The 17,362-nt window shown below is 40.7% G+C and overlaps 2 protein-coding genes across 2 annotated transcripts in view; one reads left to right on the top strand and one right to left on the bottom strand.

Moving 5' to 3' along the window:
- cwc27 (CWC27 spliceosome associated cyclophilin) overlaps nucleotides 1-9,766 on the bottom strand; it is a 29,020-nt gene extending 19,254 nt beyond the window's left edge. The window contains exons 1-10 of the mRNA XM_039778963.1: nucleotides 9,531-9,766; nucleotides 9,066-9,162; nucleotides 7,933-8,045; nucleotides 7,596-7,739; nucleotides 6,921-7,019; nucleotides 6,715-6,818; nucleotides 6,371-6,440; nucleotides 5,510-5,589; nucleotides 5,382-5,418; nucleotides 5,109-5,284 (exon numbers count right to left, since the gene is read on the bottom strand). Coding sequence (XP_039634897.1) covers nucleotides 5,109-5,284; nucleotides 5,382-5,418; nucleotides 5,510-5,589; nucleotides 6,371-6,440; nucleotides 6,715-6,818; nucleotides 6,921-7,019; nucleotides 7,596-7,739; nucleotides 7,933-8,045; nucleotides 9,066-9,162; nucleotides 9,531-9,572 — 962 coding nt within the window. The 5' untranslated portion in view covers nucleotides 9,573-9,766. The remainder of the gene's footprint in view (nucleotides 1-5,108; nucleotides 5,285-5,381; nucleotides 5,419-5,509; nucleotides 5,590-6,370; nucleotides 6,441-6,714; nucleotides 6,819-6,920; nucleotides 7,020-7,595; nucleotides 7,740-7,932; nucleotides 8,046-9,065; nucleotides 9,163-9,530) is intronic.
- A 292-nt stretch (nucleotides 9,767-10,058) lies between these two features.
- ppwd1 (peptidylprolyl isomerase domain and WD repeat containing 1) lies at nucleotides 10,059-17,270 on the top strand. The gene is made up of 11 exons (XM_039778962.1): nucleotides 10,059-10,385; nucleotides 10,493-10,595; nucleotides 11,553-11,656; nucleotides 11,844-11,964; nucleotides 12,441-12,888; nucleotides 12,972-13,162; nucleotides 14,115-14,304; nucleotides 14,403-14,584; nucleotides 14,688-14,769; nucleotides 15,959-16,141; nucleotides 17,056-17,270. Exons 1-11 carry the CDS (start codon nucleotides 10,253-10,255, stop codon nucleotides 17,197-17,199), a joined length of 1,881 nt encoding a protein of 626 aa, XP_039634896.1. The 5' UTR covers nucleotides 10,059-10,252; the 3' UTR covers nucleotides 17,200-17,270.
- Nucleotides 17,271-17,362: the final 92 nt, after the last annotated feature.

Genomic DNA, 17,362 nt, shown 5'->3' with positions numbered 1-17,362 from the left:
GCAAATCTAAAAAAAAAAATAAAACCATAAAGAATAATATTCAGTACAGGTGATTTATACCCTGAAAGATGAAATGAAGGATGGAAGAAGTGGATTTTGGAGCGTCCCCTCGCTATGTCCATCCAAAAGGACGCTCCATCTGCCAGCAGGAGAGGAGACTCTGATGGTTATTTAAAAACCATAAGGCCAACAGAGATAGAAAAGCCACTCATGGTGTCATCCAATAATGAACAAACCGAAACGGGCAAAGCTAGATGCATTATGGATGCTTTTTGTGAATCCCTTCTAGTCCCAGCAGCCTCGGTCTACCAGCTGCTGTCACTCTTTTAGAAAGTAAAAAAAAAAAAAAAACACAAAAAAAAACAACCTTGAAACCCAGAGAGCTGTGGATGATTAACTTTTCATAAAGAAAGCATATGAAGTGATTGGCAGAAGACCAAGAAACTCTCTCATGATTCAGAACCTTGCATTTAATACTCCAGTGTCTGGCAGGAGTCTGAGGCTGACACAGGAATTTCGACAACCTTAAAAATAGTACAGTGATGACTGTATGGTTCATCAAAAATTCAATCCTTTTCCAAAATGTACAAGCGGGCGTACTTGCCTTTTTTGGATTTCTCTTCAATTTTAATTTTCCGGCCTTCAAGGTACATTCGAGACATGTAATTTACTGATAAAGTCAAACTGGTTTAAGTTAAAATATAGCCACAACAAGTCAAATGTGTATTTAAAAAGGTAAACATTGAACACCCAAGGATGGCGGCAGCAGCAGCAGCTTCTCCCTGCTATGCTGGACTTAAACTAACGACTGAAGCAAGTGATGTGGATGAATGTGCTAGAATAACAAGATGGCTGGGTGAACTCCCCTCAGGGGGCACTCCATGGCTTGGTCAAAAGCCAAGGAGAACTGTGAGCTGGAGTGGAGGAATCCAACCTCAACACAGGAATTTGCATGACTTTGCAGAGTGATCTAGACCAACACATTACCCATGCAGCCGACCAAGGTTCATCTTTCAGAGCGCTTTGTCTGCCTCGCAATTATTGCCCAGATCTATTTCTTAATTAGTCGTGATTGAAGATATCCAGCAGATCTTTTCGTGACACTTGTATCAGTTAAAGTTAGTCGAGAATTTTCTATTCCGCTGATAATATGTTGCTTGCTTTTGAGAGTAAAAGACAAAGTGCATGTGCACATTGTCAAATGTTGACATTGATCACAGTCCAAGTGGCGTTCTGCTGGCTTTTTATTCTGTAACAAAAAAAAAACAGTCTTAACCCCCTCCTCCTCCTAGACATGCATCGCTGTCTGGAACTGTTTCCAGCGAGCAAGTGCCCCATATGGGGCAGACATGCTACAGTGGGCCAGAGATGTGTAAACCTGGCAGTTCCAAAACATACACAATCCCGCTGCCAAGAACTGGAATATCTCAAGCAGTTTTCTGCAGAACAGCAGCGGCGAATGCTTTCTTGATCTCTGCAACCTTTCCTCGAGACCGCGTTGGGTTATGACCGATGACAAGAGACAGGTGCAGCCAATTAATAGCGAGTGACGCAGCGTCCGGGCTACGGCCACTTGGGCAGGATAATTAGTGTCTGATGTCCCATTTAAGTTACACTGTCCACAAGGCTCGAAGAGTGCTGTCTTAAAGAGCAATGTGGCAGCAGACCGAATCCAGAACCAGCAAGGTGAAGACTAGAGATGCAAAGAACAGACAATTCATCAGTAAGCCTGTTAGTCAGTTCGAAAAATTAACTATTTTGATAACCAATTAATCGTTTTGTGAACATTCTCTGGTTGCAGCTTCTCCAATGTGGGGATTTGCTGCTTTTCTCAGTTTTTTGTCGTCGTTGACTTTATCTCTTTGGTTTTTGGGACTGTTGGTCGGATGAAACAACAACAATTTGAAGACGTCATCTCAGGGTCTACTAAATTGTGCTGGACATTTAATAGTGATTAAATCAGCAGAATAATCAATTATTAAAATAATCCTTAGTGGCAGTGGGAAACACACTTGTATGGCAGAGTGCCAGAAGGAACACAAACTGATTTTTCAGAGCGCTACCGGACTTAAACGGAAAAATTATTTGACAATATTTTACATTCCTGACCCCAGTAACGAGTCATTCACATATAAAGCTGGGTGATTACTCCACATTATACTTATTGATTTTAAATGGAATCATATCATGATGATATGATCCTATTTCTGAATACAAATGAATTAAGTTGTAATTAAAAATGAACAAAATTATACAACTTATGTATAAAGATTAGTCGGTCGAACAGAAAATTAATCTCTAACTATTGATCTTTAAGCCAAAATGCCACAAATACACTGGTTCAACCTTGTCAAATATGTAGGTATTTAGTTATTATTCTGTAAAGCGACATTATGTGGATAATGTGATAATCTTGCACCTTGATTTTTACGGACTCTATTATTATAAAGTCTGCATTATTAAAGCCTGCTGCCACACACTGTATACACCATACATAAGTACGTGATAACAAGTGATATAAATAACAGGAAGTGTGGTTGTGTTATCTTCAGCCTGAGCTACAGCAGAGGGAGCCAGGCCCTGCTGGCAGAAGCAGCTCCCACTGTGTCCCACAGCCATATGGAAGCGTTTTGCTTCCCCAGTCATGCCCCGTCGGGTTTAACAAAAGTGGCGACTACCACATACGCTGCTTTTGGGACTTCATTCAGTAGTGTCTTTTATAAAGCAAACCCCCTTAAAGAGGCCTACTTCAAACACAGCAAAACCAGACTTGATCAATAGTAACATAAAAGAAATGTCAAACTGGGAGCATAAAAGCTCAACCAGCGATACCAACAACATCAAACCTCACAGCGCGTCGAGACAAACTTAGTATAAACAGGGATCCCTTCTGATTGATCGTGAATCATCGTTAAAGTGTTTAAAAATGGTCTTGGTCCGGGTACAACCCGCCATTATTTGGCAGCTCGCTCATGAATGTGAACAAGTCCAAGCATTTTTGCAATCTGCAGTGGAATAGCATCTGGCTGCTGGATAGCAACGTACGATAGTTTTGACCCCGATGTAAACGCTATTTTGGTTTCGGGGAGACTCCTAATTTCAAGGTTGTCTCAGCAGCCTTGACTCGGAGACAAAAGATACAATCGAGTGTTGTAAATCCCCCCCCCACCCCCACCCCAACTGAGGCCTGAGTATGCAGCGGACACCAGTCCTTAAACACATCACACACTGTACACCTGCAAACAACAAAAGCCCTGCATCATTAAACTGAATCAGACAGAACTATGAAAAAATATGGCTGCCTTTAACATCCTCGCTCTCCTTTTCTTTTCTTTTTTTTCCCTTCTTCCCAGGTGACTAGATACCAGTTGGTGTTCCTAGTTGCGCACAGAGCAGCTAAAAAGCTCAAAGCAAAGCAACGGTGGGAGAGCGGAGCTCACCCTGCAACAATGCCCCCTTTGTCCCGGGCTAACACTGTACCTACCAGCCTGCTCTTTGATTCCCTGCCAAGACAAACCACTGTGTTGGGTTACAGTTCTTGTAGCAAAACAATCTGCGCTTGTGTTTAATATACTACAGTCTGCCTGCATTGGGCTGGCTGTCAGTCAGGACGGACACACACACACGGACACACACACACACACGGACACACACACACACACACACACGAGCCATTAGCACTAATGAGAGAAGGGTATGTTGATTATGTGTGTTGAGGGCTACCTGTTATAGAGGATATGGAGGAGAGATAACCAGCCACACGAGCAGCATCAAAGAGATGAAGGATAAATCGCTCTCTCCAGTCTCAGTCAGGTCCTTTCCATACTAGCGTTGTCCCACACACACCATCGCCTTCCACTCTCACCTTCATTTCAATCACACTGTTGGCTCAGACAGACGTACTGTTGCTTCTACTTCAGCACAGTAAGTAATTTGGTTTGAGTGCCAACATTCCTGTTTCAAATAGCCGGTCCACTGATGTCGGTCCATTTTGTGTGTGTGTGTGTGTGTGTGTGTGTGTGTGTGTGTGTGTGTGTGTGTGTGTGTGTGTGTGTGGGGGTCGTGTGTGTGAATGTGTGAAAGCGAGTGGAAGTGTGTAGAATGTGAGCTGGAAGATATGTAAATGCTGTTCAAAATATAAAGTGCTGCAATTCATTAGATCAATTTTGGGGACCAAGTAGGAGAATTGGTCAGGAGGACTTATTTTAGACACATGTCTCGACACTGACATTCTTAAAAACCTTCTTAAAAAGAGCGATTTTACACATGAAGTTGGGTTTACTCATCACGCCGAGCGCTACTCGGCCGGTGATAACGTGTCTTCTGTGGCTCTGCAGGGGCTTGGTGAAGTCTGAGAAAATAACCCTGATGATGTCAGAGTGAGGTCATCGGGGTTATCTCAGCTTTGAGACTTAACTTTTATAAAAAAAAGCACAGCCCGTATTATAAACTGGAGGTGTGAGGTTTGAAAGAAGTGGGCATTTAGGCGTCTAATTAAAGACGCATTTGAGTTGCATCATGGGAAATGGAAAGGATGACAAAGGATCCAGTGTTTTTAGGCCTCTGCTGGTTTCGACCGCTCGTTTTAAAAAAATTTTGGGTTTTGGACCAAAAGACATTTTAAAATGTTCTTTTATTCACTATTTCTTGACATTTCATAGACATTTTTTCAATGATTAATCGACTAAATGATTAATCAACTAATCAAGGAAATAATCGTCACATTAATCAACAATAACCATTAGCTGCAGCCCTAACTCTAAAAGCCCTAAAAGTGTTATTATTTTAAGTCGAGGTCCTCGCTCCGTCTCTGTGGATTTACCAAACGCGCTGCTCGTCTGAATGGTCTCTTCTTATCTAATTGTATTTATAAAACAGAGGAGGGTTGCTCAACGTTTTTTTTTTCCTTCTGTGTTAAACAGTTCAACAGCTCCCCCACCAGGTTGTTACGCTGTGTTACAAGTGGAACGACATTTGTGATATAGCTCAGGCTGCTCTGTGACCAAAGCACAAGTCATGCAAACTATTTATTAAACCAACCTGCCATCTGCTGGATTCAGTTTATATATTTCTACTCAATGACACGGCTCAGAAACATGCAGTCATACCTGCGGCTGGTCTTTTTCTCTCGCTCCTCCTCACCGGGATCTGTGGTTTTCACCGCGCCTTTGTCCTTCTTTAGCTTGTTACTGATGAGAGCTTTCATCCTCTCTTTCTCGTCTGAGTCATACTCTTCGTCTGCATCCATGTCACCTTCAACGTCATCGTCGGTCGCGTCGTCTGTCTGGAAGGCAGAACCCAGAGAAATGTACAGATCAGAGAAAAGTGACTCTGGGAACTTTGTTTTCGGAACAAAAGAGACTTTACGGTGTGCGACGTACCTCCGCTGTATCTCCTGGTGTCCCCTTCTTTTTTTTTCTTTTAAAAAAGGTAGAAGGACAAAGAAAAAAAGACAAGGATTAGAAGGCGCCTTTTGCGTTATTATTACTAAATGAATCATTGTACATACTTATCAACTGCTGGAACAGAGCTCAGTCTGGGATCGTCTTTCAGAAGGTCATGGCTGCTTTTGCTTTTTCCCTTTAGTGTCTGAAGAATGATAAACCATGGTGAGCAACGGATTTTTTTTTTTTTTATCATTTTGCAACATATTCTTATTTCAGCGCAGCCTCAACCATTTTCAAAGTCCAATTACCACAAAGGTTTGTCAAGCACACTACGTTTCCATTTTAAAAGACATAAGATTCAACTTAAACAAGATAAATTACAGATATTAGATGTTTCATGTTGTAACAATCAAATCAAATAGTCCTTGGTTCTCACAAGTCTAGTCTACAGGGTTTACCCTGGTCAGTTTAAGACATTCAGTCAGTTCAGACCCTCCTCCGCAGCGCTGTGGAGGAGGGTTCTGGCAATGCGAGACAATGGTAATGATAACCCAAAACACTTGGTTTTGGTTGGTCTGACAGTTGGTAGACACTGAACTTGCACAAACATAGGTTTACTTACATCTTATTATTACTATTTAAGTAGTTGTAAATTTATATTCCTAACTTGTATATATATGTTGTACATTCTCCACTTTGTATTTTTTATCTTCATTTAAAAAAAAAATTATTATAATTATTATTTCATGTATATTGTATCCTATTATTTCATGTAAATTCTGTATGTGTGCTGTGTGTCTGCAGTAACAATGTAATTTCCCATTTTTGGGATCAATAAAATCTATCTATCTATCTATCTATCTATCTATCTATCTATCTATCTATCTATCTATCTATCTATCTATCTATCGAAAAACTATTAAAATAATTTCACTGTGATTTAACTGGCTGCCATCAGAGAGAGTAGTTTTGTGCTTCAGTACCTGGCTCACTTGATTCACCATCTCCTCTTCCTCTTCCGCTTCCTCCCCAAATGATAACAGACTGAAGTTCCTACAAAAATCAACACACAGTTGGCATTGAAGCGTCTCTAACAACAACAACACATGTAGTAATCAAAAATGACTTTCAGCACGGTAACCCAATGAGACCGAAAATGACTTAATGGAACACAAGAAGAATCAGGAGCAAAGAGGAGAAGAACAAGAAGATATAAGGACACCATATATGTTTAGGTCTGATCACATTGCTAACTGGGCAGGTTATAAGATTTCTGACATTACTGGGCAGACACAAACAGAGAGTCAGATGACGTCTATGCACTCACTTTGTGGCTTTTGACTGGGATTTCTTTCCCTCCTCTTTATCTTTCTCCTTTTTGGCTTTCTTTGTTTCACGGGGTATAATGTCATCAAAGGGAGAGTGAAGCACCTGGAGGAGACAAAACGTTTTATATCAGTATTTAAATCACTGACAATGAATATTTAAAAGTTATCAAGGAAGTGAAAAAGTAGTAGGAGGAGAAGAAAATACCTCAGCAATTTTTATCTTGTGGGGATTCAGAGGTCTTTCCTCCTCGTCACATTCAACGTCTGCCAATCGGAGCATATTATAGACTGTGTCTCCTGTGACCTGCGGTGGGCATTGTTGGAGAAAAAAACACACACACACAACTTGGAGTACTCTTTAACATACACAGTTCTGGGAAATGGGGTGGCAGTAGCACAGTCTGTCGGGAGTTGGGTTGGCAACTGGAGGGTTGGTGGTTGAAGTCACCGTATGGACCGAAGTAAGGAGTGTGGACTGGTAGGTGGAGAGGTGCCAGTTCACCTCCTAAGCACTGCCAAGGTGCTCGTGACATCTCTCCTTTTGTGCATGTGTATGTATTTCAGGCCTGTGTTGTTGTGTGTTCTAACAACTGAGTGAAAAATATTGTAATTTCCCCACTAGGGATCAATAAAAAGTATGAATATAATAAAAACATAAACCCTTGGAAACAACAGAGTACTTTTGTTCCGCTATAGCTACCCCGGATAAAATACATCAACTTGAATGGTTAAAACCTGATAAAGACATGATTCAAAAAACAAACAAAAACCCAGTCCCCCAGGGAAGGTTTTAATGTCCTTTGACAGATATCTGGCCCTGGACAGACTTGAATACACAATGGAAATATTTATGTAAATTGATAGAGTTCTTTAGATTCACCTTGCCGAATATGGTGTGTTTATTGTTGAGCTCATCTGCACGTCCCAAGGTGAAGAAAAACTGACTTCCATTATCATGTGGGCCAGCATTTGCCATGGCAACCAAACCTCTCCGATTGAACCGCAGTCTGGAGTGAAATTCATCCTAAAAGTAAAAAAATAAAAAATAAAAAAAGAAGAAAGACTTAGGTACGTTCATTTCAATGTGAGCTACATTCTCTTAATGTTTGATTGGGAATAGGGGTTAGGTTAGCGTGTGCTAAGCATGATTCAAAATGATAATTCTGTTTTAACATCATATAGACTGAATAATCCAAAAATAAGTAGAGATGTCTGACCTTGAATGGCCGACCATAGATGGACTCTCCACCAGTCCCTGTTCCAGTGGGGTCTCCCCCCTGAACAATGAACTCACGCACCACTCGGTGAAACACTGTGCCATCATAGTAACCTACAGGATAGAGAAATATAAGCTCACACTTTATTTTACAGGACTGTAATTTCTGAAAAATCTCATAATAATTTCCTGGAAATAATTCTGTAATTTGGTAGAAAATACAAGGAAAATAGAGACAGTAAACAGTACAGAAAAGTAAATGAGTAAATAGTAGTACTGATGAACAATACTGAACAATACCCCAACTACTGTGACAAGGTTATTTAAAATAAGTTTCAAATTAAATGTTGCCCTATTTATGCAACAACAAACCAACCATGAAGACCGTTGCAATCAGTATTATCTCAACATGTATTAAAGGTGATGGAAATTGCATGACGCGACTGGCGATGGACATTGAACATTATAACACTTACAATTGATTAAGTACAATTTGTTGCTGGTTTAAATTCTTTTAGTAAGTGCACAGCTAGACATTTGTCGGAGACGAGCATACAAGTCAACAGATGCGGATAATGAAGTGTCTAATAATAAAACAGTGATAAATTCATATTACTTATTTGGGTTGGGAGGATTTGTAGATGTGTGGGTGACTGATATTGCTGTTATGACATATTGTTTTACAGTGGTGTAGTCTACGTGATACGCAGGTAATCGCAGTATACCCACTAAGAATGCTCCAGTATTTATATATACCCACTTAAAAATGCCCAATGACACGCAACAACATACTTTCCATTATATTTTTGATATATTTTGAATCGTCATCTGTGTTTTTCTTCTTCACATAGCCTAAATAAAGGTAATCCCACCTTAAATTGGTGCATTAAAGTGTCTCTGAATACAGGAAATGAAGTCATTGATGTTCAAAACTTTCCTGGGGGAGGACGCCCCGACCCCCCACTATGATATGGCCCCTCCTCCCCCAAAGGCAGATTCTGGCCAATATATATATATATATATATATATATATATATATATATATATATATATCCACTACAATACATTAGACTACACCACTGTTGTTTTAAGAGCTCTGCACTGTTAGTCTTTTAACTGCCTTTGAATACTTACCTTCCATGCACAGTTGCACAAAGTTCCTGCATGCTTTAGGAGCCTCTTTGGACCACAACTCAATGTCAATGTCTCCTGCCGAGGTTTTCAACAGGACCTAAGAAAAGATCACAAAGTGGGGACGTGTAAATAAGAAATCATATCCACATTTTCCTATAGCTAACAAAACAAGCAAAATGCTCTACAGATCTAACATTTCATCTGACACACACAAGGTTAGCTGCAGGACATACAATGAAGGTTCAAGTGTTAGGCTGGTGATTTTATTGTAATGTGAATATGTGAATATAATCACAATGCTGCATTTTAATAGTGCTAGTTGAAACGTGCAACGTAGCTAAACGACATCGATGCTGTAAACTCTAAAAGTAAAGTATATAATGAAGCATAGCTAATGTTCAAAATTCAAATAAGAGGATTAAATGGTAACGTTAGTTCAAATTAAAGCCAACAAGTCGCGCTCACCTTTCCATTTGATGGTGGCTCTTGGATGTAAATATTGCTCATTCTGCTGCCGACGTTTGTCGTTAAAAGAAGAAAATTGTCTTTTTTACACTGTGTGACACTTCTAAATATGACAACCCGTTATATAAACCACTAAATAACAGTAGAACTGTTAAATTAGCTTGCTTTACAAGTGACAACTATTATACGCTAGTAGCTACAGCCATATCGGCCAACATACAAGTGTGCTTATTGTTTACTTCTGAGTACGTGGGGGTCCTTAATAAAACATTGTTTATTTCGTTATTTCTTCGGGAATTAATAATTTGAATTAGTAAATAGGGTTTCATATTATATCAAGTGAATAATAAAGTCACGTAAGTATCAATCTGCATATGTGCTGGACATAGAACAATCCCAAGCAATATTAAAGACACCCCCGAACGTTGACTTTTGGTTTGACCCAAGTGTCCTTGACAATATACCCTCGGAAACAACAGAGTACTTTTGTTCCACTATAGCTAGCCCGGTTAAAATACAACAACGCATGGTTAAAACCTGATAATGACATGATGAAAAAGGGCCCAGTTTAGATATTAAAGTACAACCATCATTCATAAAAATTAAAGTGGCCAATAATGTGTTGGTTTTAATCGAATATGGAAGGATATTAACCCGTAAGAGAGAATTCCCCGGCCGGAAGTACTGTAACACAGAAAGGACAACACGGAAAACTGGCAGGGATGGCGGCGTCTGAAAACAATGTGGATCTTAAGCGAAAAGCCGAGGACACTCAGGATGGACAAGGGGATGGAGAAGAGGAGGAATGGGTCGGACCCATGCCAAGCGAAGCTATCACGACTAAGAAAAGGAAAGGTTAGTTTCGAGCAGCTAGATAACGTTACTTCGCCACATGTTTGACTCCTGCTTAAACAATGCTAACCATGCTAACTCCTGGATACTTTTGTTTTGTTTCTCCTCAGTACTCGATTATGAGCGTGTTTATCTGGACAACCTCCCCTCAGCTGCAATGTATGAACGGAGCTACATGCACAGAGACGTTATTACACAGATAGTTTGCTCAAAGTAAGTTATTTTCCAATAAACGTTAACCCTTAACGTTGGCACAGTGTATTCAACAGTTTCTAGCCCTACAGGGGGACAGTTTTCTTAGTTCATGGTGTCCATGTCCACTAACACATACCTTATTCTAAGATTAATTATCATGCTCAATTTCTGTGCTGGTACAGTTATATGGTTTGGGTTTGACTTAATTATCAATCAAATGTATGTCAGCATGTGTCAAAACAACGTTATAAATAGGGTTGGGCATCGTTTGGATTTTAACAATTCTGATTCCAATTCCGATTCTTCCTTCCGATTCCGGTTCTTATCGATTCCGATTCTTTGAGGGGTGGAGTTAAAACGGGCCACGTGCCTATTTTTACAAATAAGAGGAAAGTGTTATTTTGATTCAGTGGTGGTTTGCAGTTTTACCCGGCGTAAAACAAAGCCAGACTAGAGCGCCGCTTACTGTGCTCCAAAACAACAAGCGCCTGGCCGCAACGGAAACCAAAACTTGCGCATCGTAAATTTGGAGCCGATGATCGGATTTGAAACCAAATCCTCCAAACGATTCCAATAAAGAAACGGTTCCGTTGGAATCGTAATTTTTGGAACTATTCCAAGTAGGAATCGGTTCTCGATGCCCAACCCTGGTTATAAAGTGGTTATAGAAAACTGTCCCATGATAAGTCTAATGAAGACTTGCAATAAGTGTGTTATAAGATAGCGTGAGTGGCTTTAACTACTTGTGATGATTTTAAGATATCTCCCATTCTTCTTAATTCTCTTCTTCTTTTAAATACGTACACCCACAACAATCACCAAAAAGAGAAAGTGGTTTATAATGTCCCTGAACTAATTTAAATAATGTTAAATCTCTTCCTTCACAATGAAGACTACATCTTAACAGTTTTGACTTTATTTCTCTGTTTGCCCCAGGTTTTATTTCTTATGAAAGTAAATATTCCTTTTTTTCAGGACGGACTTCATTATCACAGCCAGCCAGGATGGCCATGTCAAGTTTTGGAAGAAGAAGGAGGATGAGGGAATAGAGTTTGTCAAACACTTTCGAAGCCATCTCGGTATGCATTATTTATCTTATTTATCTTTCTGTTTATTTATAGTTAATGAGAAGAAGAAGAAGAAGAAGAAGGAATAAAATGCTGGCTTCCTTGCGTTTTATTGAAGTGTTTGCATTGCATCGTATACTCAAATATAACATGTATTGTATGGCACGATAAGCAGAAATTGTTCTTGCCTCTTCTGCAGGTGTGATAGAAAGCATTGCAGTCAGTGCTGAAGGAGCCCTTCTCTGTTCGGTTGGGGATGATCAGGCCATGAAAGTATTTGATGTTGTCAACTTTGACATGATCAATATGCTGAAGTTGGGGTGAGTTATTACACAGTAATTGTTAGGGCTGGGCAATATAGCCATATTATATCAACATCAATATATGAGGCTAGATCTCGTCTTACATTTTGGATATCGTGATGTGACACAAGTGTTGTCTTTTCCTGGTTTTACAGGCTGCATTACCGTAAAGTGATGTACTTTTCTGTTCTAGCTGTTCTATTATTTGCCTTTACCCACTTTAGTCATTGTATCCACATTATTGGTGGTTATTTATCTAAACTCTCATTGTGCTAATATTTTGTGAAGGCACCATTAGTTAACCCTGCGATATCGCCGCAATATTGACACCAATGTATTTGGTCAAAAATATCGTGACATTTGATTTTTTTCCATATCGCCCAGCTCTAGTGATTGTACTTCATGTGTACACGTGAAGGGCAGAACATGTTTACAAAGATGCGGCGAAACCTCTTTCCCAATGGATGATGATTTTCTGTCCCTCCTCTGTGTAGCTTTCATCCAGGCCAGTCTGAGTGGATCTACAATCCCGGGGATGCCATTTCCACGGTGGCCTGCTCGGAAAAATCCACAGGGAAGATCTTCGTCTATGACGGACGGGGAAGCAACCAGCCGCTCCACGTCTTCGACAAGATGCACTCCTCGCCGCTGTCCCAGATCCGCCTGAATCCCAGATTTCGAGTCATCGTCTCCGCTGACAAAGCGGGAATGCTGGAATACTGGACTGGCCTCCCGAGCGAATTCCGATTCCCCAAGCACGTGCATTGGGAATACAAAACCGGAACGGACTTGTACGAATTCGTGAAACACAAAACGTATCCCACAAGCCTCACGTTTTCTTCGGACGGGAAGAAAATGGCCACCATCGCGTCCGACAGGAAAGTCCGGATCTTCCGCTTCCTGACAGGGAAACTGATGAGAGTGTTCGATGAGTCGTTAAGTGTAAGTTCTCACACATCGCTCAGCCTGGATCTCTGCTGATGTGGCTAATTCGCGTGCTTATCACACTGGGCTTTGTGTGTCAGATGTTCACAGAGCTGCAGCAGATGAGGCAGCAGCTGCCCGACATGGAGTTCGGGAGGCGGATGGCTGTGGAGAGAGAGCTGGAGAAGGTGGACGGCATCCGACTGACAAATATCATCTTTGATGAGACCGGCCACTTTGTGCTCTATGGGACCATGCTCGGCATCAAGGTCATCAATGTGGAGACCAACAGGTACGTTCGTGTGAAGGTGGAGAAAGTCTTTTTATTGGCTGAAGCGTTGATTGCAGGGTTTTCCCTGCCATTATAATATTATATATTATATATTAGGTGCAGCACCCAAGCCATTTTGGGTCCGCCTAAGCCGAATGAATATACCAAAAAAACTTGAAACTAGTGCTACACAATTAATTGCAGTTAGTGCAATATCTAAATTGCGGTGGGGGGGGGTGCACAATATTTTTTATAGGCAAAATATGTATCAAACCGTTCTGAATGAAGTATTGTGGTGCTGCAGAGATGTCCCGGCCTACAAATCCTATCATACAGACTAAAGAAATGTTCTTTGTTTGGTAAAGATCCTAGCTAAAATCACACTAAAATCATAAAAAAAAAGGGTTTTTCTTATTTTTTTATGAAAATGAGAATAATGATACAAAAACTACCTAACCCTCCAATATCGTGAATCATATCGCAATTGTAATATCAGTCAAAATAATCACAATTAGATATTTTCCTCATATTGTGCAGCCCTACTCCAAACTTATACTTCAAGTACTACTTCAAACTTCAAAAACTAACTGAATGTCTCAGATCTAATGATTGTAGTCAGTCCCCAGTGGACGTCATTAGCAAATTTTTTCCAAGCTTTTTGAGTATTAATTTATTTAATATCTGCTCTAGCTTTGTCGACGTTTTAGACACAGATATCTTAATAATATTGGTCCGAAATTATGTGAAATTGCATTTTTTTTTTTATTATTGAAAAACAACATTTTCTTCAGGGAGGACCCCTACACCCCCACCAAAATACGTGCACCCAAGTCTTTCGCAAACCACGGGAAAACACTGGCTTGGTTAATTAAACCTTGAAGTCCATGACCAGTCTATGTCCCTACCTAATGATGTAGACTACCTAGTTGAGGTCAAATGTCAGACACGCCTTTCTGGATTTCGTGTCCCCCAGATGTGTGCGGATCCTCGGGAAGTTGGAGAACATCCGTGTGGTCAAGCTGTGTCTGTTCCAGGGGGTTGCAAAGGCCACGCACGTGGCCCCCACTGTGGAGATGAAAGCGTGCGACAACCCGGCCTTAGATAACGTGGAGCCTGACCCCACCGTGTTCTGCACCGCGTTTAAGAAGAACCGCTTCTACATGGTGAGATAACGTGGCGTTCAAAATAACATGAAACATTTTTTTTTTCCCTCCCACTGCTATCTGTCTCAATACAACATTCTTTTTTTTCTGTACTTAAGTTCTCAAAGCGAGAGCCAGAGGATACAAAGAGTGCAGACTCGGACAGAGACATCTTTAACGAGAAGCCCTCGAAGGAAGAGGTGATGGCCGCCACGCAGGCCGAGGGCCCCAAGAGAGTGTCTGACAGCGCCATCATCCACACCACCATGGGAGACATCCACATCAAGCTTTTCCCCGTGGAGTAGGTTTTTGAGAACACAATGGCTTTGTTGAGAAGTCTCCTTTACATTTAACAAGATATATAAGTATAGTTCTTTGCTCTTTTTTTATTTTTATTATTTTAGGTGCCCCAAAACTGTGGAGAACTTCTGTGTTCACAGCAGGAACGGCTACTACAACGGTCACATATTCCACCGAGTGATCAAGGTAGGTTTTCTTCTCTGGTTAGTAAGGCCACGATCCCACTTGGCGTCTTTTTTGTAGATACATTGGCCGATATAGATTTAAAAAACAAAAATCCAGAAATGCATAACTTAAGATATGAAACTTAGTCCTTTTGAACAAAAAGACAATAACAACAACAAAAATCAAAGAGTATTGCCAACAGGGAGGTTGTAGAGCGCCCTCTGGTGGAACATACTATGCAACGCCAACACTCAGAACATGGTTGAAGGGGGTTTCGTCCGTTTTTATTTTATTTTTTTAATATTCAATTATCAGAATCATCTGCCATTATAAGTACCGATAGTTTGGAAAATACCTAATATTGGCTGATAATATCTTTAATTTAATATCTTTATCTAACTTTTTTGATAAGAAAAAGTTGACTAGGGCGCTTTTGTTGTTTAAAAAAAAAAAAAAAGCATCTGAGCGTCTTTTGTTGCTATAACAACAGCTACTGCTACAGTATCCAAGAGTGCTATGTGGAGCGGTGCTAGATAAAACAAAGCAGTCGAGCAATCTAGAGAATGAACCGAGAGAGGGAGCGGTGCTACTACTAACGTTAGATAAAACCAAGCCAGTTCCATGAACAGGATCCACCCGGTCACATCGTAGAACTCGCTGTGCTCCGACTCCCATTTTTTTCTTGTTTTGGAAACGACTGGTCTCGCTACTCTGCTTGTCATTGGTCAGCTGTCGAAAAAGCACTTGGCGTAGGGCGTTTAATTTTCGGGGAAAAGTTGAACTTTTTTTCAACTTCAAAAAGACGCTCTGAGCTGCAGGAAAAAGAAGTCGGCGGTGGCGTTTTAAAAAGCGCTCAGGACTTTTTGAAAAACGGTTTACTCCATAGGATTAGAATATAGAACAGGCGCTGCCGGGCGCCCGGATAGCTCAGTTGGTAGAGCGGGCGACCATAAGTAGAGGTTTACTCCTCATCGCAGCGGCCCGGGTTCGACTCCGACCTGCGGCCTTTTGCTGCATGTCATCCCCCCCTCTCTCTCTCCCCTTTCATTTCTTCGATGTCTATCAAAATAAAGGCTGGAAATGCTCCAAAACAAATCTTTCAAAAACAAAAACAGGCGCTGGCAGATTAAGAAAAGACGCCAAGTGTGAACGTTGCCTTCTCCGACTCTGCATTGAGCTGTGTATGAATCTTTGTCTTTGTTGTGTGCAGGGTTTTATGATTCAGACAGGAGACCCCACTGGCACCGGCATGGGCGGCGAGAGCATCTGGGGAGGAGAGTTTGAGGACGAGTTCCACGCCACACTGAGGCACGACCGCCCATACACGCTCAGTATGGCCAACGGGGGCCCCGGCACCAACGGCTCGCAGTTTTTCGTCACCGTCGTTCCAACTGTAAGTCGCCTCATTAGTAGCTCACATTGGCAAACCCAACTAAAGCCCTAAAATGCTTGTCACATGTTGTTTAAGTTTTTTTTATCTGTTTTAATAGTATTGTCTATATTGTCCTTTTATCTCCCTTGCCCAGGGCAAGAAATGCAAAATAATAGAATTTTAATCATGTGATAAAACATGCGATTAATCGCGATTAACTATAGAAATTCAGTGATTAAAAGAATTAATAATTTGATAAATTAATCGTTTTTTTTATATATATATATATATATATATATATATATATATATATATATATATATATATATATATATATATATATATATATATATAAAATACCTAATGTTTACAGTTCTTTGTAAGAAATTAAAAAAAATCTTAAAATCAAGAGGGCCTTATGATCCCCTGTGAAGCTTTGGCCACCCCTAGTGGTGCTCCAGCGCAGATTAAGTTGGAGTCTGACATCTTGTCATTTCTAACTGTGCTTGGGTTTTGTCGGATTGTAAGCGGGCAACAGAATATCATATTTTGGCTAATAAATGATCACATTGATGAGGAAGTTTATTAGGGGGGGCCACTAGTAACGAGCGTGGCTCACAGTAGTCATTAATTAAGGCTTCAACTGAGTTTTAAAATCCATCATTGATGCAGCCCGGAAGAAAACCGAATCTGGTGATATCCTGGATATGGTTATTGTCCAACTCACCGCTGTTCTTCAGCAGCGCCACTCCATCTTTCACCAGATGTCAAATATTGTGCGAGCATTGTGGCTCTTTCTTTAAAGGGCCGGTCACGTCTGAACGACAACAAAACCTTTACAGAGTGAAGGTGACGCTACAGATTCCATGTCTGAAAAGGGCTTAAATATCTCATCTGGGATGTTGTTTAACGGGCTGCTGTATTTCCTCCCTCAGCCTTGGCTCGACAACAAGCACACGGTGTTTGGGAGGTGTACGAAAGGCATGGAGGCCGTCCAGAGGATCTCCAACGTCAAAGTTAACCCCAAGACCGACAAACCGTATGAAGACATCAGCATCATCAACATCACCATAAAGTGATCGTATGTGTTTAGCATGTCCTGTACAGTGATGCTTTTTTTTTTACCAGGAGTTATTAAAGGATGTTTAGAGCAAAACTGTAGTTTGAATTATTTGGAGATGAGGTTTCGGTCTAATCAATGGTTCATGAGAACAGGCTGCTTCCTGTGGTCCCATGTTTAGC

This window comes from Perca fluviatilis, chromosome 17, assembly GCF_010015445.1.
Source record: "Perca fluviatilis chromosome 17, GENO_Pfluv_1.0, whole genome shotgun sequence".
NCBI classification, from domain to species: domain Eukaryota; kingdom Metazoa; phylum Chordata; class Actinopteri; order Perciformes; family Percidae; genus Perca; species Perca fluviatilis.
The sequence above is the reverse complement of the archived record's forward strand: the minus strand, read 5'-3'. Positions and strand labels throughout refer to the sequence as shown.